Genomic DNA, 23,464 nt, shown 5'->3' with positions numbered 1-23,464 from the left:
GCTCTGGTAAATGGGAGCAGGCCCAGAGGAGCCTCAAGCACCCCAGAGACCGGGAGGCGAAGGCAAAAAGGCCCGGCGAGGTGTAGGGCAGGGGCCACGCGGGTGGGTGCGAAGTGCTGCACTGAGGTGGGAGCAATCCGGTGTGAAAAGGCGAGAGGGGAACCTGCCGGCTGGCCAGCCTTTCGCTGATAAAGATCCGGGTGCAGCGGATCAAAGAGTCAATGCCGTGCCGCTGTGAAAAAGGCAAACATCCCGCTGGGACACAGAAAACACAGGCGGAACGCAGTCGCTGGCCCTCGGCTTGGCACAAACGCCGCCGGGTACCGTGTTTTGGGAGAGATGAGGCCTGGCGGAGACACGGAGCCTCTGGCAACAGGCAGAGGTCTGGTTTTGCAGAAGGACCACGGGAACTCTGGGTTTAGTCTAGGGACGAGATGGCTGAGGGAACACATGACACTCACTTCAAAAATACATAAAGGGACATCACAGACAGCAGGGAAAACATTTCTGCTACCCGTAGGGACCAGAACAAAATGTTGCCAGCTCAAATTCAACAAGGGCAATCCAGGATAGATATTAAGGGACATTTGCTAAATGTGAGAGTGTTTAAGTCCCAGACTAGGTTGTTTAGGGAGAGTAAGGATTCTTTACCACCAAGGATTTAAAACAAACAAACAAATAAACAAAAAAACACGCTAGGCAAGTTCCTGTATAGAAATTTTGATTAGAGTCGATCCTGCTTTGGGGCAGGGGATGGCCTAAGTAACACACTGAGATTCCTCCCAGCCCCATCCATAAGGTTACAAGTTTTGGTGAGGTTTTAGCTTCTCCCAATCCAACACAGCGGTGTGGAAACATCTGCCAGACGGGGTCCCACATCCCAGCCTTCACCATGCAGGGGAAGGATGAGGAGAGGATCTCCTGGGAAGGTGCAGCCTCTCTGTCCACCGCTCCCAAGTGCCCTTGAGCAGTGTCGGCTTGTCGCTTGGGAGCATGGCACCGCGGGCAGGAAGTGCTAAATGCGGCCGAGAGCTTCCTGCGAGGACGAATTCCAGTGGGTTCCCACGGCTCCATGCCAATTTCCAAGCGCCGATCACAAGCACGGTTCCTGCGCATCACCGGGAGCTGTCCCGAGTTCATCCTTCTTACCCCGTATCTGAACGGCAAAGCCCCTTTGGTGCGCGGTGACCTCCAGGTTATCTGGCTCTCCTCCCTCACTGCTGCCAGCCTCTCTCTTGCCCTTTTTGGAGGCAGATCAAAACCTCTGCTGCGCTGCAGCCATTGCAGACTGTGCTGTCCCTGACCCCAGAGCCAAGTGGCTCTGCGGGATGCCCATCACAGCATTTCATCACCCGTTCCCCTTAAAAAACAGATTCTTGGCATGTGGCAGGAGCAGACACACTTCTAGAGGGGCAGATAAGTAAACGTTTCTTGATGGCGGTACAAGTGAGGGATATTCAAGGTTTATTTCTACAGAGCACAAAGAGAACTTGCAGAGAGCAGATTAACAGCTCTTTCAAAACCAGGCCACGGCAGTAAACTGAAAGTGAATCAAATCCAAGTCCCAGTTACTTTTAGATGGCAGCTTTCATCGGAACGTACCTGAGAATTTTACGCTCTGTTTCTCCTAAGTGCCTGCCGCTAACACACTGTGCAAAGCAACCTAACTTTTTGTTCAGTTTAAGTCTGGAGACTTCAGTATATGAAAACTGCTCAGAAATGTCTTCCTCCAGTCTGGACTTGAAGGTTACCTCCAGAAATATTACCTCTGCTGCACCTAGAATATTTGTAGATGGGACTGGCCCTTAGCTCGTGCATCCGGAGCCACGTATTATGCAAACGTTTTCCTTTTGCTCACATCCCAGGCTCGTTCAAATCAAACTGCACCCAACTCCTCGTCTGTCCTTCACACGTTGATCAAAGCACAGAATGCTGTTTTAAAAAGGAAGTGCCATTGAGAGTAATATGCCTTCTGTTGTCTGGAAAAACCTGCTGATAAGGATCCTGGTGTGATTCAAAACGACAGGATGAAATTACAAAGAGCCCGTGTCACCTCTGCGTCCAGTTCAAAGCATGGGCCCTGGAGAGTGGTCCGTCAATGACTGTCTGCTCCTGACCCGCTTCTGCTGCACAGTTGTTCCATGACAGACCGCGGTCGGTATTGGCAACTGATATCGTGTGAATCATTTTGCCATAACAGTTATAAAACTATTTCTAAATATTGTGGTAGTGAAAAATCGCACAGACAGGAAAGCCAAGGAGCTCCAAAGAAAGGGAGAGGGGGCAGAGGCACATAAGCAAGGCACAAAGTATTAGCAAGGGTCCCGCCACACCAGCAGCTGTAGTATTTTCCTGTCGCTCACCCTAAACTGAAGTATCCATATTAATTTCATCCCTGTCTCTCTGATGGCTCTCGCTCACTTCCCTCCGAGGTTTTCCAGGCAGCGCAGCGGGCGCTGAGCTGGAAGCTTTAGTGACGCCAGAGCCATCGCGTAGCCACCTGCACGCGCAGTGCTTTTGTGTTTCCTTGTACGCGAATGTCACCAGGCTGCGGAGGATTTGTTTGCCGTCTAATCCCACTCCCTCACTTATCACTCGTGCTGCCTCCCCTCAACTGCAATTATGCCACCATCCTTCTGCGCACAGTGTTTAATTTGTGGGCGACGGCGGGGCTTTTCACCTTCTTATTTCTCGCCTGTCCCTGCGGGTGCCATTTCCCAGGACACGGGTTGCTGAGGGCCAACCCCCGAGTTACGGGAGGAGGCGCCGCGCTGCCACGTCCCACGGTCCCGTTTCCCTTTCTGCTTCCCAGGTCTCCTCGCTCCATCGCTGGGGGTCCAGTTCTGTCGCCCCAGGTGCCGGAGCCTCTCTAAAAGTTGTAATTGCTGGTTAATTGCGACATTAATTCCCTGCCCGCGCTGGCGCCCTCAGCCCGCCCCACCTGCAGACAGTGTGCACAGACATGGCGCTTGGGGGCTTGCGGGGTTTGCTCCCCTGCTCCTGGCCCTTTGGCTCCCCAGGAGCACAGTGAGCAGCCCCCCGTCGCAATAAGGAGCCGACAATCGCGTTTCAACAACTTTTATTTTATTCCTTTTATTGCTGATGCGCCAGCTGGACGCGCACCCCAGACCTGGCCAGGCCAGGCCCCGCCGCCATGACAGGCCCCACACCGTCCCCAGACCGCGCTCCCCTGCCCCGCAGCCGGGGGCGGGGCCCATCGCGCTGACAGCCCTCTCGTCCAATCACAGCGCCGCCTTCCCTCGTTTTCCCCTCCCCTCGCCCTTCCCGCCTCGTTCCTCCCAGCGCCGAGCCCATTGGCTGACTCCCTCACCCGGAAGCGCCGGCTGCGCCTCGCTTCCGGCCGTTGCTAGGCAACGCGCTGCCCGCTGGACTTCCGGGTTGTGAGGCGGCCCGCTTCCGGCGGCGCCATGAGCACCATGTTCGCCGACACCCTCCTCATCGTCTTCATCTCCGTCTGCACCGCGCTGCTGGCCGAGGGTGGGCGCCCGGAGCGGGCCCGGCACCGCGGGGGGGGAGCTGCCCGCTGCTGGGGGCGGTGGGAGGCTGCTGGGGGGGGGGAAAAGGCCTGGGGAGGAAGGGCTGGAGGGCCTTGGGGGGGGGGGGGGGGTATGAGGGGTGTGGGGGTCTGTGGGGGTTGGGGGGCTGTAAGGAGCGGGGCTCGGCTTGAAATAGCGGTGAGTTAGATGGGCTGCTTCTCGAGGTGAGTTAAAGGGGGTGCTTCTCAAGGGGTGGTGGGTGGTGGGGTTGGTGTGGGTGTTTAATCTTGGGTTGGAGAGATGCTTGTTGGGGAGGTTGAAGCCGGAGGGGAGGTTGCTTCCTCTTCCTGGCGCTGAGCTGCGCCCCAAAATCTCCTCACGTCCCGGAGCTGAGGCTGCAAGACCGCGTCTTCCCCTGGGGGAATTCAGAGCCCCTGGATGAATGCGGTGTGCTTGTTTTCTAGGAGCCCTCCTGCATTGCACTGTGCTCAGACAGCGTACACCTTGCGGCCTCTCAGGGGACAAAGCTGCATTACTCTCAGAAGTTCCTACGTGGTTCTGTTCCTTGCAGCTGGGGGTCCCAGGGGCTCAGTAGCACAGCACTGTTGTCAAACCGAAGCCAAAAAGGGGCTGAGAGCCTCTTACAGGAGCTCAGACTAAACAATTCACAAACCACTGGGGCAGTGCGTGTGGCACAACTAATTTTGGCCATGTTTTAATGCGCAGCGTTAAACTGGAGGATCTTGTGAGGTCCCTTCTAGCTGAATATCTCTGTTTGCCTTTTTGAGGTGTGCTGTAACTAATAGTCAGGTCCTCGTAGGAGCAGAAATTATTCCTCGGACCTTAATTAGGTGCTCAGAAAATGCAGAACAAAAAGGTGTTTATTGCCTTAATCAGCTCATAGGTTTAAGGTGAGCAACAGCTGAGGAATAGAAGCAGGAAGGGGCTGGACGAGTCCCACAGAACAGAAGTGCTCTGTGAGATAGCCGGTGACTTGCGAACATTTTTGTTTATGTATGACCTGGACAAGCTTGAGAAGCGGGCCCACGTGAACCTGATGAGGTTCAAGTCCAAGCACAAGGTGCTGCACCTCAGACGGGGCAATCCCAGACGTGAGCACAGGCTGGGAGAAGAAGTCACGGAGAGCAGCCCTGCAGAGAGGGACCTGGGGGTTCTGGTGGATGAAAAGCTCGCCATGAGCCAGCAGCGTGTGCCTGCAGCCCAGAAGGGCAGCTGTGTCCTGGGCTGCATCACCAGAGGGGTGGGCAGCAGGGGAGGGAGGGGATTGTCCCCCTCTGCTCTGCCCTGGTGAGGCCCCACCTGGAGCCCTGTGTCCAGGTCTGGGGCCCCCAGCACCAGAAGGATGTGGGGCTGTTAGAGGGGGTCCAGAGGAGGCCACGAGGATGATCAGAGGCTGGAGCACCTCTCCTACGAAGAAAGGCTGAGAGACCTGGGGATGTTTGGCCTACAGAAGAGAAGGCTCCAGGGTGACCTCATTGCAGCTTTTTAGTACTTAGAGGGGGCTTATTAAAAAGATGGAGAGCGACTTCTTGCTCAGGCAAAGACAGGACAAAGGAGCAACAGCTTTAAACTAAAAGAGGGGAGGTTTAAATTACATCTTAGGAGGAAATTCTTCACTCAGAGGGTGGTGAGGCACTGGGACAGGTTGCCCAGAGAAATTGTGGGTGTCCTGGAGGTGTTCAAGGCCAGGCTGGATGAGGCCCTGAGCAACCTGATCTAGTGGGTGGTGTCCCTGCCTGTGGCAGGGGGTTGGAACTGGATGGTCCTTGAGCTCCCTTCCAACCCAGGACATTCTGTGATTATTTTATAGGCACCATTGGAGTGTGAAAAGGGGATGTGAAGTAAAGTGCTGTAGCTTGCTGGTGATTATGACAAGGTGTTGCAGACACGATGTGTGTTTTTGCATATGTATTTGCTGACTTGTTTCCTTATTGCAAGAGGCCGTCGCTTACCTAGGTGCCTGTTGGCTGTTTGTTTCAGGCATAACTTGGGTGCTGGTGTACCGAACAGACAAATACAAGAGATTAAAGGCTGAAGTGGAAAAACAGAGCAAAAAATGTAAGTACTCTTCAGACACAGGAGAGAATGTTTGTTCTCCTTGTTATATCCCGCTTTAGCAAACATCAAATTGAATGGGGTCTGTGCTCTGAGAAATTCCTGCTGCGTTTTCTGCTGAGAGGGAAGTGAACGTTCTTCAGTTTAGGTTTCATAGGAGCTGAATTTCACAGGTTACCCAAACTGGTATGGAGCAGACTAAGTTCTCTCCTTAATTTTCCTCTTGTTGGAGGCGAGGCTGGTACTGAGGTGTGTGGTGTTGTCTGAGTCGTCCCCTCACCCCCCTTCCTGGAGGGCAGGACGGAGATCAGTACTGGCATCCGTTTCTGAGCACGGGTAGCCAGTGTGTGTGTGTACGTACGTGGATTCCTTTATATGCCTGAAATAACTTCAAGGATGCGGTTTCTGCTTTTCAAGGAGAATGGGGAATGAGATGTGTACTAAGAGAGAGCTCGAGCTGAAGGAATGCCATGAGACGTAAAGCATAATAGAAAAAAAAAGCGGCTATCAGCGACGGGGAATGAGTAAAGACAAAGTCATGATAGGAAGGTCTGAGCTGTCAGCTGATACAGGAATAAATTGTACTAGCATAAACTGGAAACAAAAATAGTAGTGACTAGAAAAAATGTCCCAGATATCTTCTGTAGAGAGGAGATTTTTTAGAGGCCTGGGAAGGACTGAATAAATGACGAGGGCGGATAGGAAAAGGGAGTAGAGGGCCAGCAGCCAGAAGATGTGCATCAGATATTGAAACTTGTTTAAATATCTGCCAGGAAATAGTAAAATGGTGGTTTGAGCACGGCGTGTTTCAATAGACCTGTCTGCATCAGAAACAAAGGAGCGGAGGAGAAACTGCGCTAAGCTTTCAAACTCAACTCTGTTCCCTATGCAAGTTGCAGCAGTTACAGACAGCACACGGTGGTGCTGGGGCTGAACCAGGGCTGGTTTTACCTTAAATATTTCACTGTGCTGTCAGTGCTCTGGGTTTGTGAGAACAGGATTACCAAACCACGTTCCTTCCAGTCTAGTGTATTGCAGCCTTCCCCTGGGCAAGACAAGCTGAAGAGTAGTCCTGTAGTCACGCTTGTATCAGCTCCTAAATTAAGGGCTTTTGTCGTCACGGTGGTATCAGATGGAGATTGCATCTCTGCCTGCCACCTTTGGTTGGTAAAAATGTGTCGGGTAGAATTGGCCCCAGAGGGCAGGTCAGAGGAGCAGCCGAAACCCAGCTGCAGACATAGAGGTAACGTCCTGCTGCGGAACTCGGAGGCAGTTAGCATGGCTTAATCTCGGGGGGTTAATCACTGCTCTAGGAGTTGAGTGCTGTTTGTTTTTATAGCTCTCCCGATATCTAGGTTATAATCTGTGAAGGGAAAGATGTGAGGTTCATGCATCCCAATCGGTTCCCAACCTCGTTTGACACTTCCCTCCCACCCTGCCCCCAAATCCCCTTCCTTTCCAGAAAAGTGAAACAGAATCCTGAGGAGTCACTAAAAATCCAGGCTTGATGGTTTTTTTTTTTTGGTTTTCCTCTCATGCTGAGGACAGCTGGCTTACAGACAGTTTGTAAAGTAGACCACTTGAACCACACCTTTCAACTGTTATCCAACACATCTGAAACAGGAAAAAACACATTTGAGATCCCAAGTTCTCCCTTGGGAGCACTAGCAATCCTAGCAGCTTGCCAAAACAAGTGGGCCGAGTAGCGTGCTTGACCAGACGCTGTTATTCATAAGCCTCAGCTTCGTCTCTTCCTATCCTCTTGTTTCTGTTGAGAGCCACTGTTGTTGGAGACTGCTGAAGAAATGCTAGCAAGTGTCCTGGGATAAATGCGGTGGTAAACTTGCAAGGCTCAAGTACGTCTGATCAGAAGGGTGTGTTTGGAAGAGTGACCGTGTGACTTACGGTCCTGCAGACAGGCTTGTGAGACGGCCTGACAGTTGTTTGTTCTGTGCAAACCAGCAGGGCTGCAGGGGTCCTCAGGGTTGGCATAAGTTGGCAACAGTGCTCTTCTAGAGTGAAAGTGGGATGTGGAGGAGCCCTCCTGTTGGGCCTGGGAGCAATAGCTAGGCCAGAAGAGTCAGTGCTCTCCAGCTGGAGTTCGAGTTGGGGGCCATGGGATTCTGTGGCCTGGTCAGGATCTCCCGGCTGGATTTGGCACCAGCTGCTCCGTCAGCCTTCCTTGTGAGCAGCGCGCGTTGTCTGGCGTGCTCCAGCATTCCCTTCGAGCAGGCTTGCCTGGTTTGTGCCCTTGCAGCCTGCCCGTGTAAGATGTGCTTGTTCTTTGGAAAAGCATGTGCCTTACGACATCACTGTGGAAAAGATGTTTGGAAACCTTCTATAGGCTTTCTGCGTGGCTGACTTGCAGGTAACAAGCAGGTCAGAAGCCAGCATGACTTGTGTGACTTGGAAGGCTGTCTTCATTTCACCTGTGCTTTGAAATGAGAGCTAGAAAGTCTGTGCTGGGCTAGTGCTAATGTGGGAGAGGTCCTCATGCTCAGCTCTCTGCAGGTGATCGTGTGAGCTGACAGGAGCCAGCTCTGTTTGTTGGTAGAGTAGATACAATACAGGTACGTAGAGCTTAGAGTAAAAAAGAACTTCTCTTGGTGGACCAGAGCCATGTTTTATCACCCTGGCTTCTTGCAGTACTCATCTTACAGAACTTTAAGACCTGTCTCTCTCTGGAAAAGCTGTTCTTGCTGTTAGAAGGTGAGCGGCCCGCTTCCTAGATTGTTTGCCCTGCTGGTTTTATGGCATTTTTTTGCTGCACTGGTAGTTGTTTGCAGCTGTTTGGTGAGTGTCTGACTTGGGGTTTTAGTAAGTATAAGCTTAGGCTCTTACTTTAAAATATTGGAAATGCTTCAGTACTAATTAATTGAAAGAGAATGGAGAGGCTGTGGCCGACTGCTTGGACAGCATTTCCCCTGAGAATTACATCCCTTCTTCACAGGCAGGCAGAGAACACAGGCTTTCCTGTGTTCTGCTTCCCACTGCAGATAATCTGAGCAGAGCTTGCCACAAAGCTCTTTTCATTAGACTTGCTGAATCAAAAGGACTGTCTAGTGCTAATGACAGATCAGCAAGGGTCATTTCAGCCGAAGCTGTCCTCAGGCTGCTTGGTTAACAGCGTAATGGGGTCTTGACAGAGTTTAAAATTAACCCTTTGAAATATTCCTATACCTCATCCGAGCTTTGGAAAATATTTTGGGTTTTAAACATTTGGTTTGCTCAGCCTTGGTGGTTTATAGCTTGCAGAGTCTGAACACGCTCTACCTTGCTGCCTTTCATGCCCGTCCTATAAAGGTAATAAAATGGCTTTCTTGTGTGGAACAGGAGGCTGGTATCTATGTAGAACTGATGAAATATTTTTCTTTGCATTTTGCAGTGGAAAAGAAGAAGGAAACGATAACTGAATCAGCAGGCCGACAGCAGAAAAAGAAAATAGGTAAGATTAGGAGAGGCGTGCAGTGCCCTGAGAACAGGGGAGCAGTAAGGAAGCGATTTTCCTTTCCTTCCAAAGTGGTGCTAGAGCTGGCTCTTGGCCCATTGACTGGCAGTGAACCCTTTGGCCTTATTCCTCCAAGATAGGAGGCCTGTAGCTGCTTGATGCTTTTCATCAAATTCAGAGAGTGGCAGCATTGCTGAGAGTTGACTACTAGTTATATCCAGGGCTATTATTAACCTAAGTTGCCGAAGTTCCTTGCTGTTCTATGAGGAGCTTGCATCAGCTCTGGCTGCATGAGTGATTGTGGATCTTTTGTTTTTCTTCACTTGAATGCTTCACAGCTTTAGGTGTTTGCGTGAGTTGACTCTAACTGCACTTAGATTTACTTAAAATTTGATCAGTCGGTACTGAGAACTGAGCTTAATGATTTTTTTCCATTCTTTCTATTTCATTGTCAATATACTTAATTCTTTCTGTATTAAGGTAACTCTTTAAATACTGGACTGTGCAAGAACAACGTGATAGATGTTAGGGGAACTTTCTAAAGCTCAGGTTCATTAATCTGCAGGATTCTAAAGTAAAACACGCAGTAAAGCCCGCTTAAAATATTACAGAAATCAGAGCAGGAACACTTCTGAGAGCTCCTGGGAGTTGGTTTCCTCATTCCTCTGTAACACCAGGTAGCTGGATTAGTCATTTGATCTGCACAAAGCTTGGGAGTAATCATAAACATATCTTCAAATGGTTCTTTCTAGGTATAAAAACCTGTTATTGCTAGACTTCTGAAGGGATGGGAACCAGAATTCTTCGTCTGGTGTATCTTCAGTTTTCAGTCCTGAGCAATCCATGCATTCTTTGACTGTTAATGAGATAAGCCAGTCTTTATAAAGTTGTTACAGGCTGCTGTTATCTATGGTCACTTTTAATTGTGTCAATGACTTTTTGCAGGGCGCTATCCAAGCTATGTTTCTATCAGAGTATATTTAACTTGTGCTTGAATTAAACTAATAAACAGTAGAATCTGAGGAATTTAAAACTGTTTTTTTTAAATACACTGAAATAATCTTGTTTTGCAAATGAAAAACAAAGCACAAAGGAGCTAAGAGCAAAACTTAGGAAGTGACCACTGATTTTGTTTGCTGTGATGCTTGCTGGCCAAGCTTAAGATACTCGGACTGTTGGGTTGTTTTTTGTTTTGTTTTGCAAGTGCTGCATAACTTTGGTGTCTCATTTGCTTTCAGGCAAGGCTGAATTCTTAGTGCTTGTGCAAAATCAGGCCTAAATGTCAAGCTGGACATCCAGAAAATGACTCATAGCTGTTAACTACTGCAAAAACTCTGATCTCAGTGACTGACTGAATGTTAAATCATTCTGCAGTGTGTAGCGTTGGTAGAACAGCCAGATCACTCGAGCCGGAGTCACTTAAAAGAACTAGAATTGTAGAATTTAAAGAAAACAAAACAGCTCAGGCTTCACAGATAAGCTGTAGCTGTGGTCAGGACCTGCCTCAGCTGCCATCCGTCTTCTGCCCAGAGCAAGGCAGGGTGTGTGTGTGTGACCTGGCTTTGTCACGAAAGGGATGAATCATGCATGTGCACAAGGAGGGAGGATGAAAGTTGTGTGGGCAAGCTTAATTTGGTGTTTCCTACTTATCGATTTCTATTAATTGTAAAGCGAGCCCATTTCAGTCATATTCTATCCAAATAGCCTTTTGTACTGCTGGAGCAGTGCACCTCTAACACCGCGATGCAGCTTTGTCACCTCAGCTGGAAGAGTGGGCTCGTTAACTTGTGGCTTTGCTGTGCTTTCTGCCTCCACGCGCCCCTAGAAGAAAAGACAGCGATGTTCCCAGCACCCACAGAAGTGCTTGGTAGACAGCAGAAGAAACAGTGCTGGCAAATAAGGTGCTTGCTGTATCCCTGCGCTTTGTGTTCTGATGGGCAGAATTTAGAAGAGCTGGCACTCTGGGCTGTTCCTTGTTGACCCAGTCTTAACTAGCTTAAACTACGTAAATGCTGCTTAGGTGTCGCTTGGGTGGGAATAACCACTTATAGAGGGTGGTAGGACACCGGGGGGGGGTTGCTTTGAGTTTGTAGAAACGGGTGAGAAACAGGTCAGGTATATCGGGCATCTGGCTGTGTTCTTGATCCCCGCGCAACCTTTAGCCCATCTCATAGGTGGTTCGTTATGTAGCAGAGGGGGGAAAAAACAAGTATTTGTGCCAAATCCGATTCCTAAAGAGCTGGCCTAGTTGCTGAAATGTCCGAAAACAAAATTCTCCCCCTAGGTCAGGAAGCAGGTGTCTGGGAAGTTCCTGCCTGAGGGGATGGTTTGCAGCTAGGAGCAACTGAAAACAGCAAGGAGGATTCTAAGAGGTCGGGTGGGGGTGTTGCTGTTGCTTCGTGGTAACACGGTGAGGCCCTGTATTCACCAGCTCTTAAGTGGGGCTTGGAAGATAACTGTTGAGCTTCTGTGTTGTACCTCTTGTGCTGAAGCATCACAGGGGTCCATCAGACAACTCACCTGTTGAATAGCCCTTCCCTCCTTCTCTTCTCACACTATTTCTTGTTTAATTCGTCAGCCACGGCCTTACTCCAACTTAAATGTTGCTTCAAAGCCCTGGTGCTGCTCCAGATCCTCAGCCCAAGAGGAGCACAGGGGATGGGGTGGCATGGGGAGATGGGACGTGTGAAGTGCTGGGTGGTCCTTGAGACCTGAGCAGCCCTCCAGCGAGGGGCACAGGAAATGCAATAGGGGGAAAAATGAGCGCTTTTGAAGTTTGTGGTGACTTAAGGACAGAGTGAATTTCAGAAGTGTTCTCTGCGAAGCACAGTAGTGCGTGCTTTGCTGGAATTCATGTATAAAACATTTTTCTTCTTTGGAGAGTCTTTTAGGAGTGACAGAAGTACAAAAGTAATTGCTAAGACTGGCAGGATGTTAACCTTGCTGGCTCTGTGTACAGTTTGGGAGTCCCAAAAACCTCCAAAACGAAATCCTTGTTTATGTAACGTGCTTACAGTGGTGAGCCTGTGGCAAATTGAGCCTGCTCTCTTTCGGAAGCATGCTTTGTAGGCACTGTCTTTGTTTTCTGGCAACATTGCTCGTGCTACTGTGTTAGTTGGTTGAGTTGGCAAATCTGACATTCTGTGCATTTCTTCCTGAAGTGCTGAATGTGTGATTCTAGCCTCCTCTTCTTTTGTGCCTGCGTTGCTGCATGCTGCTGGGATGGAGGAGCAGTTGGCTTCGTACAGCTTTTCACTTGATACGTCTGGCACAGAGAGCTGGAGCTGGTTTTGGGAATGTTACTTGTTTGGAGAGCCAGGAAGGTTAAAGCTTCCTGGAAATGAAAACACTTCGGTTTCTAGGTTGGTATAACTGATGATAACTGTTGTTGTTTTTGTCCTTCCAGAGAGACAAGAGGAGAAACTGAAGAATAACAACAGGGACTTGTCAATGGTAAGGAAACTAAAGCCAGTTCCTAACTGCTGAAGATCTCAGTCAGCAGCTTTCTGACAGAAAGACTCTGTTCAGTGGTCAGCTGTAGCAAGTCCTCCTTACAGTTCTTTCTGGATTCTCTAATAGGTACAGAACTTCATATGAGCCACAGAGCTCTCCAGCAGTTACCACCTTGTTTTATCCCCAGCCTCAGCTATTTTCATCTCTATAAGCCTCTGTTTTCAAAGTAGAATTGATTTGTCTGACTTCCCCCTGTAAGTTCTCTCGTTATAATGGGTTTCTGCTGGTGGTGTATGCTTACCTGTGGAAGGTAACAGCACAATTTCTGAGCACTCCGTTTTTTTTTTCCACCTCTCTGAATTGGCTCTTGACATCAGTGGTCTGTGCTGTGGCTGCTGTTGTGCCCAGTTGTTGATCAGATGTTACTTTGGGTGTTCTCTGGTCACTTCTTTTACAGTCTTCCAGACTTCTGTGTCATCCTTTTTTTTTTTTTCTTCTAGATTGCAGTGATGCTATACAAAGCCAGTTCTTGAGGGTTTGAGCCCCTGATCCCTCAGTGCAGGCCTGTTGTTCATCTCTGACCTTTCTACTCGCAGGTTCGGATGAAATCCATGTTTGCCATTGGCTTCTGCTTCACTGCCTTGATGGGAATGTTTAACTCCATGTAAGTATCAACTTTCTGGATTTTTCTTAAACTTTCATGGACTTCTCAGTTTTCACTCTACCACCTGAAGTATTCTATTGGCAGGGTCTACTCCAAGGCCCATAACTAACCTGTGCGAAACGGATCGGTCATAGCGTGCATCTTCTTGAGGGTGGACACTCCGTGCTGAATGCAATCGCATCGAACAAATGGAAGGCCAGCTAGATGCAGCTCTAACATCCTTCTGTTTGGGAACATCTTGACTAGGGCAGGTTTGGTTGATGTCAGGCAAGCAGCCATGGTCTTCAGCTTCTTTGGCTCTGCTGTAATGTGACTGAAGAACACTTGCAAGCAAAACTGGGTCAGCTCTTCTGCCCTCAGAAATGAGCTGTAATTGCAGAGTTTCTGCTGCCCTACTTAAGGTGATCAGAGTGGAGACACTAACAGGTCCAGGCATGTGCTCTAATCTTCTTTTGCTTTAAAAATGACCTGAGGTAGGTCTAGTTGAAATCAAAACAAAAAAAAATGTTTTGCATGGTTACAGAAGGCTTTCTTTCAGACACACAAAACTGAGAGGCTGTTCTTGGCTTTTAAAACTTGGCTCAGTCTTGAAATGTGGACTTCCCATTGGCTGTTAAATCTGAAGATAATACGAATATAGTCAATATGACCTTCAGGAGACTGTGTAGTATCTGGGCAATATACTTATGCTGTAAATGAGAATTTACGTTCTTGGACACCAAAACCTCTGGCTTCTCTGCTGGCAGTCCTCAGGATACAGTCGATTGTTATTTTACTGCAGATCTGTGGGTGGATAAATTGCAAACAGGGGGTAACATAATATCAGAACTGCCACTGTGTGGACTCTTTATTCAGCTTAGTCAGACTTCAGCATCTGGCGTTCTCTGGAATGCTCTGAAACTGAGCAAAAGAGCACAGCACTAAAGGACTTTAAAATCTGGGTATGGTCTTGAGTCGTTGCCTCATCTGCAGCCCTGAGGGTGGATTGGAGGTGCATCTTGAGTCGTGTGCCCAGCAGCATGGTGTCTGTAGTGCTGTACCTGCGGCATTCAAGTGCTTGATGAGCTATTTTTGGCGCAATACAATTAAAAAAAAACCACCCTATTCTGTTTTAGTTTCTTAGAGCGGAAGAAGGCAGCTTGGAGTATGCTGAGCGACAAGTGTTAGGGGACTGTAGATTCACTGAGTTTTTTAGGAAGGAATTGATTTTTGGTTAAATTTTGAGTGTCTCTTCCTTCCTTATGTATTATCCTAAAAATGAGTTTATTGGTTTCTTCTCCTTTAGGACCACCAGGTTGACTTGTCTGGTTCCTCTTCTGAGGTTTCTTATCTATAGAGATCATGCTACCTGCCATGGGGCTGATGTGTAGCTTATGGCACGTCCTGCCTTTAACTGCCTCTTCTTCAGAGCCCATCCTGGAAATGTAAACATGAGCATCCAAAGAGCAGTGTTTGAACTGAAAAAGCTTTCTTGCTAAGTTCAGCAGTTCTGAGGCAACTGAGTCAAAATCTGGAGGTTTGGCTGTCTTGTCTTTGGGGGTAGATAGCTAGATCTTTTTTCTTGGTCTCAGTACGCTTGTATCTGAATGGCAGCTTTGCTGGCTTGTACCTGCACTGTCTGAAGCCTGTAGAATGGTTTGATGGAGCTGTTTCTCTCTCATGTACTGCTGCTCTCCTGACATAGTGTAAGGAGCAGCTGCTTGGCTCAAGAGAATGCTTCAGTTACGAATTCAGGAGGCTTTTAGGCACCGTGTGGGAAGCTGCTGCTGCCAGGTCATTCACTGAAGTGCTGTGGGTGTGGTAAGAGGAGGAGGAAAAGGCTGGCTGACACCTGCAGTGACTATAGCCCCATTTCCTTGCCTTTCCTTTTCTTGAATGAGTTCATTGCTCTGGGGGGACAAGAGGAGCAGGAGTTGCATGGAAGTAACATGGCGTGCCACCCCTTGGACAAGGGCTATGCAGGCACTGCTGCTCTGTGCCCGGGCACATCGCTGTTGCCAAGTCCTCAGCAGATAGCTAAGCCAAAACAGACATCACCCTGATGGTTGCCTCTCTTTCTTAAAGTGGTAGTGGTAATGGACCACGCTAGGAGGATAAGTAGAAAACTGGTTTAAACCCAGAGAGCAGAATGCCGTGTGAAGATGAGCAGCTGAATGACTGCTGTGGCTTAAAAGGTTCTCTAGGGCTGGGAGCTCTGTAGCAGCTCTGTAGCAGCGTTGGCCTCCAAGCAGATGGGCTTTCTCTTGGGAGAGAAATTAGCTTCTGTGTGTCTCAATTTTCTCCTGTCAGAAGCTTCTTAATGTAATCAAGTCCCTGTTTTGCTCTGAGCTGCGCATTTCGGTACCCCTTCATGATAACTGTGAAAACCTGCTGGAGAAGAAAAAGCAGGTACCTCAGGGTGCTACTGCTGAAGTACTTGTCATTCTCACAGCAGGAATAACGCAGAGTTTTAAGCCACTGGGGGATGTTACCGGGAGATAAACATCCGTTCCTAGCTCCTCTGCCAAGCTGCTTGTGAGATGTAAACAAAGTTGGCGTGTGTTTGAGCTGTAGCTGTGTGAATGCATCTCCACAGGAAAGAACGCTCATTTAGGATCTCTTGAAACAAGAAACACCTGTTAGAAAATCAGCACATGCAGAGAAAATAACATCCAGATACGCACATGCTGATGAGGCATCGTACACGCTTTGCTTCAAAAGATCGGGTTGACTGTCTGGGTTGGGAGAAATCTTTGCGAACTGGCCAGAATTCACACTCTGCCTGATGCCCTGGAATGTGGAGCTGGAGGAGCTCCAGGAGCAGGACAGGCTGCTTGGGATAGGCAGCATCGTCCTGCCTCTGCACTGCCCTTGCCTGCAGAGCTAATGCAGAGAAGGCTGTTTGGGTTAACAAGTGTGCTGTTTGGGGTTCTCCTCTGCATCTTGTGCTGAGAAGCATAGCTGCTCTAGGAAAGGAGCAGATGTCTTTGACTTATGCTCTGCTTAAAATGCTGTTTTGCTTAGAGCAAAGAGTCTGTCGTCTTGCAGTAGCTGCGGTACGACGGGGTGGTAGTAATCCATCTCTTTGTTCCAGTGCTGACTGTGTTCTGGGGAGTGATCTGTTAAATCTGGTTTTTGAATAAAATGCCCCGGTAAATGCAAAATGCCGACAAAGATCTCCTGAATCAACAACTTGTCCAGCTGATCACTTGTATATCGCTATTAAATGCTCTGACCATGGCAAAATGGCTATCGAGGGAAGCCTACCAACCTTCTGGGTGGTTGGGTGCGGAGCGCTTTTTGGGAGGTGTATTCACCTCCTGGAGTGTATACAAAGGTGAGCTGGGGAAAAGCAGCACGGCTTTCTCAGTCTTCCACATGGTCTTGTCTGCTCTGGTGGCCTGCTAGAAGTGTTCACTTGTTCTTTACGTAGCCAAAGGCACTTTTACTCTCCCTATTTATGATCTGGTGCTCTCTTTTTCAGATTTGATGGCCGAGTGGTGGCAAAGCTTCCCTTTATCCCCCTGTCATACATCCAGGGTTTGTCCCACCGCAACCTTCTGGGTGAGGATTACACTGACTGCTCCTTCATCTTCCTCTACATTCTTTGCACGATGTCCATCAGACAGGTGAGTACACTGTTGTCTCTTGTATGCCTGGAGCAAGGAAAGCGTGTGAAGAAGCTATCAAAGAAGAAGAGTATCGCTCTGTCCAGTTTGCATGTGTGTTCTGTGATCTGTTTCTGTTATTCCCGTGCTTCGTATTCACAGTAATTGTAGGTTGGGATCTTAAAAGCAGCCAGGATCCTGGACGGTGTGGAAGGCTTGATTGGAAACATCAGAATTGCACCAGGATGCTAAGACAGGGTTGGCAGAAATGGGTTTTTCTCGTGTGTGCCTCTGATTAATGTTGTGTTTTACTCTGTCGAGACCGTCTGCATCAGAAGGCAATACAAGTACTGCTGCTTACCCATTACGACCCTCACAATAATACGGGGACAGAAGTGTAGCATCTTCAAGATTTCCTGGTGGCTTGGGGTCTGTCAAGGTTAAATCAGTCCTCAAACTTGTTAAAAAGTAGGGAAAGAGTTAAACTTGTTCTTTTGCTTTTGTCCTTACTGTTTTTGCTGACCTCCTAATTTTTTTAAGGACATAACCTTCAGAATTGAGCCTCTCCCAGTGTTAGGGACATGACTCGGGAAAGGGGTCTGGTGCGATAAGCCAGGAGTAGGCTACGCATAGTTCCCCAGCTAAGCTGGGTGGTTTTGTCTCTCAAAAAGAGAAAAGCATCAATGAGGATAAAAGGAAGTGCCTGTTCAGGATCAGGCTGTGTTATCCAGCTGGCTAACACCCTTGTGTTGAGCAGCAGTGATGTGTTGCGATGAGGATGAAGGTTCATTAACTGTTTAATTGGCAGGAAGGCTGGTGAGGACAAGCGGACCTCTTCAGCGCAACCAGAAGTCTACTTTGTTTGCCAAATTTTCTCGGAGTGCTGGGGATACGATAATAGATCCTGGGATTTGGATGAATGCTGGTGCAACTAGCTGCAAATGATCTGCTCTTCCGTATTTGTTTCCCTTTTCTTTGATTCGCTTCCTGAATTCTTGCTGCTTTTCTCCTTGACCGACTTGTTGCTTTTCCTCGGGGGTGCCAAGGGACTCAGAGCGGATCGGCGAAGGGAAGTGACATGTTATGCCAGCTGTCAGTGGTTTGGGTGAGCTCGACGGAGCAACTTAATAATGAAGTTCCTTTAGTCAAAAAGTGCCTGCTAATGAGTCGGCTTCGACATAATTCTCCGTTCTGGGTGCTTGTGTTGAAATGAATCTGTGCCTGGCTGTATGCAAAAGCAAGTAATGAATTGTAAAATACCTCGTGACCTCCAGATGATCCTCTCAACCTTTGGTCCACCCCCTCGCACGAAGCAGGGGCAGCTTCCAAGTGCCAAAGGCCAGGGACTTCCCCGTTGTGTTCTCTGCAAGACAAATCTTGTTTCACTTCCCAATAGCTGGAGCAGTATATGCTGCTTTGAAAGAAATGAGACCTTCTGAGGTCTTTGGATCGTGTTCCTGCGATGCTGTGGTCTGACACTGTTCTTTGAGGGAATCTTCTGTGGTGCTGCTCTGTGACTTTACCTGTTGCATGGGAAGTCCCTTTTTTCTAGTGGCGCAGGCTATTACATGAAACTAAATAACACCTTCTGTGAGAATTTTTTTGCGCCTGTTGAGTTGATAGGGGAACTCCTTTGCTCAAAAATCCCCCGTGGCTTTTTTTTGTCCAGAAATAAAATTCCTGCAGTTAGTTCTAGCCCTGGGCATTTCCTGCTGTGCTTGTCGTGAAATGAGCAGACATCACGAACCAAGTGGTTGTCCGCTCTGGTTCTGGGGAGAAATGTTGAGCTGGTTGCAGTGGATTGGGTTTTCAAGAGGAAATTCAGGCAAAAAAAATATCCTTTTGCAGGAGAGTTCATGCCGATGGCCCTGTGAGGTTGGAAGTTAACGTTGCTTTGGAGAAAAGGGTGGTTTTGCACTGAAGGACTAGACAGTGGCCTTTGTAGTGCTGCCTTATTTACGTGATCGTGACTAACAGTACCTGGGATTCTCCATCTGCCAGGCAGCTCCAAATTTCTTCCTCCTTGCTACACAGAGGGATGGACAGAGACCAGCTGCGTTGCTGTGTGCAAAAGCTAGGAACTGAAGCTGTGATTCCTGGCATCCCGCTCTTGGTTTTATTGCTGTTTGAAGGTACTTCGATGATAACAGCATGGGGAAGAGGACTTTGAAGGGTTGAGAGGTCAAGGGAGAAGGGAAGAAAGCAATTGAGGGCTTACAGTGGCGCAAAGACTTGCTTTTGGTGCTGTGACTATAGAGGTGAAAGTTTTGTGACCCTGTGTGCAGCAGGGGAAATTTCACTAGGCTGGCTTCAAAGCAGCTGCTGGCCAGAGAACTGACGTGGGAGTGTCTGGTATACAGGAGGAGAAGGAACAGAGCTGTGCTGTAAGTCAGGGACCGGGCTGTAAACAAGTTAAGGGAACTACACAGCCCTCAGCCATCCCTTAAATCCTGGAGCTGCCTGGGAAGGGATCAAAGGCAGGGAGAAGAGACATCTCTGTGGAACTCCGAAATAAGGAACTCCTGTGTACGTGAAAACGGGTGGTCCTGAGGGAAATGCAGGGGAGTACGTGAGGGTGGGGAGACGAACTGGCTGTTGATTAAGCTCCCGTTAATGAGATGGGCGGCAGCAGCATCAGGCAGTCTCTTCACGCAGTCCTCAGGCGTGTGGGGGTGCTAAACTCTTCAGACACTGACTGGGAAGCTCGCTGCCTGTGACCTGGCCAGCATCTCCCGAAATAGTCTACTCGCAGTGAGTAACTTCCTTTGCGCTGTTCCTAGCTCTCCCTGGCACGTAAATCCTGTCCCCCAGTTCCTCCTGCCTTCCTGTTTGGAGAGAGGAGGGTTGCTGGGAGAGGCCTTCCAAGGGTCCTTGAGCCGCTGGGTTTCGGCTGGGAAAGTCCGCTGCGGGGCTGGGCGTGAGGCACGCTCTCAGGGTTACATCCTCTGTCCCCTCATCTAGGGGCAGGGAACCGTTTGGATCTGAGTTTTATCATCTTCCTTCCGTGCTCCTGGAGGTAGTGGTCTTGTTTGTGGTGGATGGAGGCTCTGCAGGCTTCCATGTGCAGCACGGCGTGTGGCAGCCGGGATGGATTCCTGCTGGGCCTTGCCTGGAGCTCCCGGCTGTGTAGGTGCTGGGATTGCTGTTCAGCAAAACCTGCGTGGCAGCTAGTGCAGGAGTATGGAGAGGGCTCCTGGGGAAAGATAAGGCCCGGAGCGTGACTGGAGGCTTGAATCCACATACAGACAAGTTGTCTCTCTTCCTCGTAGAACCATGCAAGCAGATGGAGTAACTTCAGCCCCACAGTGCTCTGTCCTGACAATCAGAGGAACAGGGAGGGAGGTGGTTGCTGCTTTGGATGCTCTGCTAGGACCTCGTTCTGCTCCACACGTGAGCCCGTACAAAGCTGGTAGGATGCTGGTCCTGCCTGCTGCCGACTCCGCAGCACCCTCTGGTGTTGCCTAGTCTGCCCGATAGCTGCTCTTGTTTTCCCCCCTATGTCCATCTCGACTGGAAGCTCTTCGGAGGAACCACGCAAAGGAGTGTCCTGCAGCGAACTGCTCTCCTTCATGTATTCAGTTGCCGAATATCAGTGAGTGGTGAACTTATGTAGGCTGTGGACTTGACTATGCTATGGATAAAGCTAGTCAGTGGTTGTGCAGGGCTCAATTTTGGTCTGTGTCTGGCCTCACTGAAGTACAGAACCACACAATTGTGGCTAGGCTGCTTCCACAGCCACCTCGGGGCTGGAACCAGTTAATCTGCGTTTCTGTGCTGCAGAGCCCAAGTTAGTTGCTGACTTCTTCCTGGCAAGTCTTAGGTGCGTCTTCCCTGCAGGCCTGGGGTACCGAGGCACAGCACAGTGCTGCTGCTCGCGCTCGCTGGAGCCTTGGAGGTGGTGAAAGGCTCAGGTGCGCTGATCTCCGGGGAGCAGGGACAGTGGCAGTGCTCCGTGGCTGGCTGGGCTCACAGTGAGGCAGTGCTACTGGGGTTATTCATGGGGAAGTGATGCGGATCTCTGCACTGTCTCCTGGTGCTGCTGTTCTCTAGGTGTTCCTCAGGAACACTGTGCCCAGGTCTCTGAATGATGGAGGGCTGGTTGCACGCTCCATGTGTTGGTCCTGCGTCCAGGTATGCTTCCTGTCCAGCAGACATCCTGCAACTCCCTGCAGCATGGATATTACACTGTGCAGCAAGCATCAGCTGTACTGAAAGACTGTCTGGTAAACTATGTTATATTCTGTAGTGTATCGCTAGGGTTTGTTTTGAGCAGGTACTGTAAAACTGGTGCCGCTCCTGCACAGTGTTCCCCTCCTTTACTTTCGTGTGTGTGTGTGCAGGCTGAGGCCTTCCTTTCCTTAGTCTCTACCCAGAACGATCCTTTTCAGTTACTGTAGAATTAAAAAGCTTTGCTTCTTTATTTTTGTTGTTCTCCTTCCATGGTCCAAAAAAGTTCAAGAACTCAATGACCTCGTTGTCTGACCTGTCCTGACAGTTATTTTGGGGAAGACACTCAGGTTTGAAGAGAATCCTCCTTCCTCCTTTTGTTGTCTGGATAGCCAGCCCTCAGCAGATGACAGGAGGGGGCACAGTTGTTTTCTTCTTTCCCTTGCATCGGACGTCCTTGTTTTGCCAGCACTGCATAAGCAGCTTCTTGAGCTGTAGTTATTTGCAGCAAAGCAAATTTAGATGAAACTAAAAGAAAAGTGAACTTCTGTAGTTGCACTGTTGCGGATTTTAAAGGGAGTGTCACAAAAAAACAGGAAAGCTTTGAACTTTTAAATACTCTGTAGTGAGGTGTTTAGCTAGTGCCTGCCTCTTACTACTGAATTCCTCCCTTGTTGTTTTCTACCTAAACCGCTCAGATACAGACATGAATGCAGAGGAGCGCATTTCAGCAGTCAGTTTCTTGGTACATGTGGCCTGTTACGCAGTATGTCTCCTCCAACCCCCTGCTCTTGTCTGCATCACCAGCATGCAAATTAATTCTGTGCCTAACTGTCTGGCTCGAACTTGGCATGTGCTTCGGTTGCCATGTTGCTGACCCAAATTCAGACTGCGTTTGTTCCTCGCTAGTTTTCAGGCTCTGCTGGATGGCACTGCCATTGACAGGGGTTTCTAGAACTCGTGAAAACTGAGGGCTGCTTTGGTTCTGCCTGTGAGCACGTTAGGAACCTGCTTCTGTGTATACGCTGCAGCTAAATTGCCAGTGTAACTATTGCAGGTTGAAGACACCAACCCCTAAACAAAGTTATTAATTAACGAAGTTATTAAATGCTGTGCCTGCCAGCTGTGTAGCTGGAGGTGGGAAAGAGCCCTCAGCCAAAATGAGGATTTAGTCATGAGGCTTCAGTTGGGGTAGAAGAGAGGGGCCCAGCTATAACTGTAGCCGTTGGTGATGGTTGTTTGGCTCTGTACTGAAGCATTTTTAGAACTTGCGGGGTCAGATGTCCATCGTATATTAGGCATTTTGGTAAGACTGTGTGGGTGAGGACCTGAATCTGCTGAAGCTGGCAAGAAGGCTGCACTTGCAGGCAGAGCTGGGATTTCTTCCTCTTTGGTGTCTCCCTTGTCACGGCCTTACTGACGTGCTGCTCTGCTCTTGTTTTTGCAGAACATTCAGAAGATGCTCGGCCTTGCTCCGTCCCGGGCTGCCACCAAGCAAGCAGGGGGCTTCCTTGGCCCACCACCTCAGGCAGGGAAGTTTTCCTAAAGCACAGTTAGAGCCTTCACTGCAGGTCTGACAGCCGCACAAGTCTGCCCTGGGGAGGTAGAAGGATGGGATTCTGCACCAGGCTTCATGTGTCGAAAACCAGCCTCTGCAGTATCTGCCACAGCCTTGGAAACATCTCGCGTTTGAAGTATTCTACCAGCAGCTGTTTGCTCATCAAACCAAGGAAGTTCTCAGAAGATAACTTGACTTTCTGTTTCTGGTGTTTCTGAGAAATAAACGGCATGGGCATGTTGATTTAGATGTCTGTTAATTGTGCTATAGGACAAGTAGAACTACCTTCATGTAGCACAGTCGGCTTCAGTTTATGGCATGGAAATCAATTAAGATATCACGAACGAGATCTTCAAACCAGCTTAGAAAACTTGGGACAGTTGTGCTGAGAGGTGTCCCTTGTTTTAGACCTACTGGCTGCACTCCTGTGTAGTGGAGAGCTGGGCAAGGAGGTGTGCGTAGTTCTCCTGTGTAAAACTTCCAGTGTTCACGGTGAGTTTTTTTTTTTTCTTTTATTGGCTCACGTGGCTGGGGGCCCAGGAACCTGCCCCTGTGCCAAGCTGCTCTTGGAGGTTGCAAGTACTGCTGGATGTCTGCCCGTGTCTTCCTGGCAGGATACAGTGCTACAGAGATTTGTAGCGTTGTGCAGCTTCTGTTAAAGTTGCTTACTTAAGCAGAATCTGCTCAACTGCAGAAACAAACCTGGCCTTCAGTTTAATGAGTAAACTGTTAGATTATATCAGTGCTGCCCACTGGTACTGAACCCTTTTTATTGCCTGAGCGGTTAGGACAGCTGCATTTTTGTTTACTGATCATCGGTCCATTTAGCAGTATGAATCTTAAAAATGCTTCCTTCATAGGCCAGTAAGTTCCCTATGCTGCCTTCCACTTTGCCAAATAATTACCTGGTTCAGTCCTGTTGGCCAGGCCTTGTTTAAAAGGGCTGAATAAATTTTGCTGCTGCTCTCAAGTTAGACTGACAGTTTTCTTGAAGCGTTGTGGTGCCTGTAGGGG

General features: G+C 49.0%; 1 protein-coding gene across 1 annotated transcript; it reads left to right on the top strand.

The window, feature by feature from the left end:
* Window positions 1-3,339: 3,339 nt before the first annotated feature.
* TMCO1 (transmembrane and coiled-coil domains 1) lies at window positions 3,340-22,693 on the top strand. Its single transcript, XM_083845785.1, has 7 exons — window positions 3,340-3,498; window positions 5,499-5,576; window positions 8,959-9,018; window positions 12,428-12,474; window positions 13,071-13,138; window positions 16,602-16,746; window positions 22,340-22,693. Exons 1-7 carry the CDS (start codon window positions 3,429-3,431, stop codon window positions 22,436-22,438), a joined length of 567 nt encoding a protein of 188 aa, XP_083701911.1. The 5' UTR covers window positions 3,340-3,428; the 3' UTR covers window positions 22,439-22,693.
* Window positions 22,694-23,464: the final 771 nt, after the last annotated feature.

The sequence above is a fragment of the Anser anser genome, assembly GCF_964211835.1.
Source record: "Anser anser genome assembly, chromosome: 8".
Lineage (NCBI taxonomy): Eukaryota > Metazoa > Chordata > Aves > Anseriformes > Anatidae > Anser > Anser anser.
Note: the sequence above shows the minus strand (reverse complement) of the source record. Positions and strands in the feature narration are given on the sequence as shown.

Excerpts from the sequence above, each read along its gene's own strand:
- TMCO1 (XM_083845785.1), top strand. The coding sequence starts at position 3,429 with ATGAGCACCATGTTCGCCGACACCCTCCTCATCGTCTTCATCTCCGTC. Across the intron at positions 3,499-5,498 it reads CACCGCGCTGCTGGCCGAGG|GCATAACTTGGGTGCTGGTG; the intron begins GTGGGCGCCCGG and ends TGTTTGTTTCAG. Across the intron at positions 13,139-16,601 it reads ATGGGAATGTTTAACTCCAT|ATTTGATGGCCGAGTGGTGG; the intron begins GTAAGTATCAAC and ends TCTCTTTTTCAG.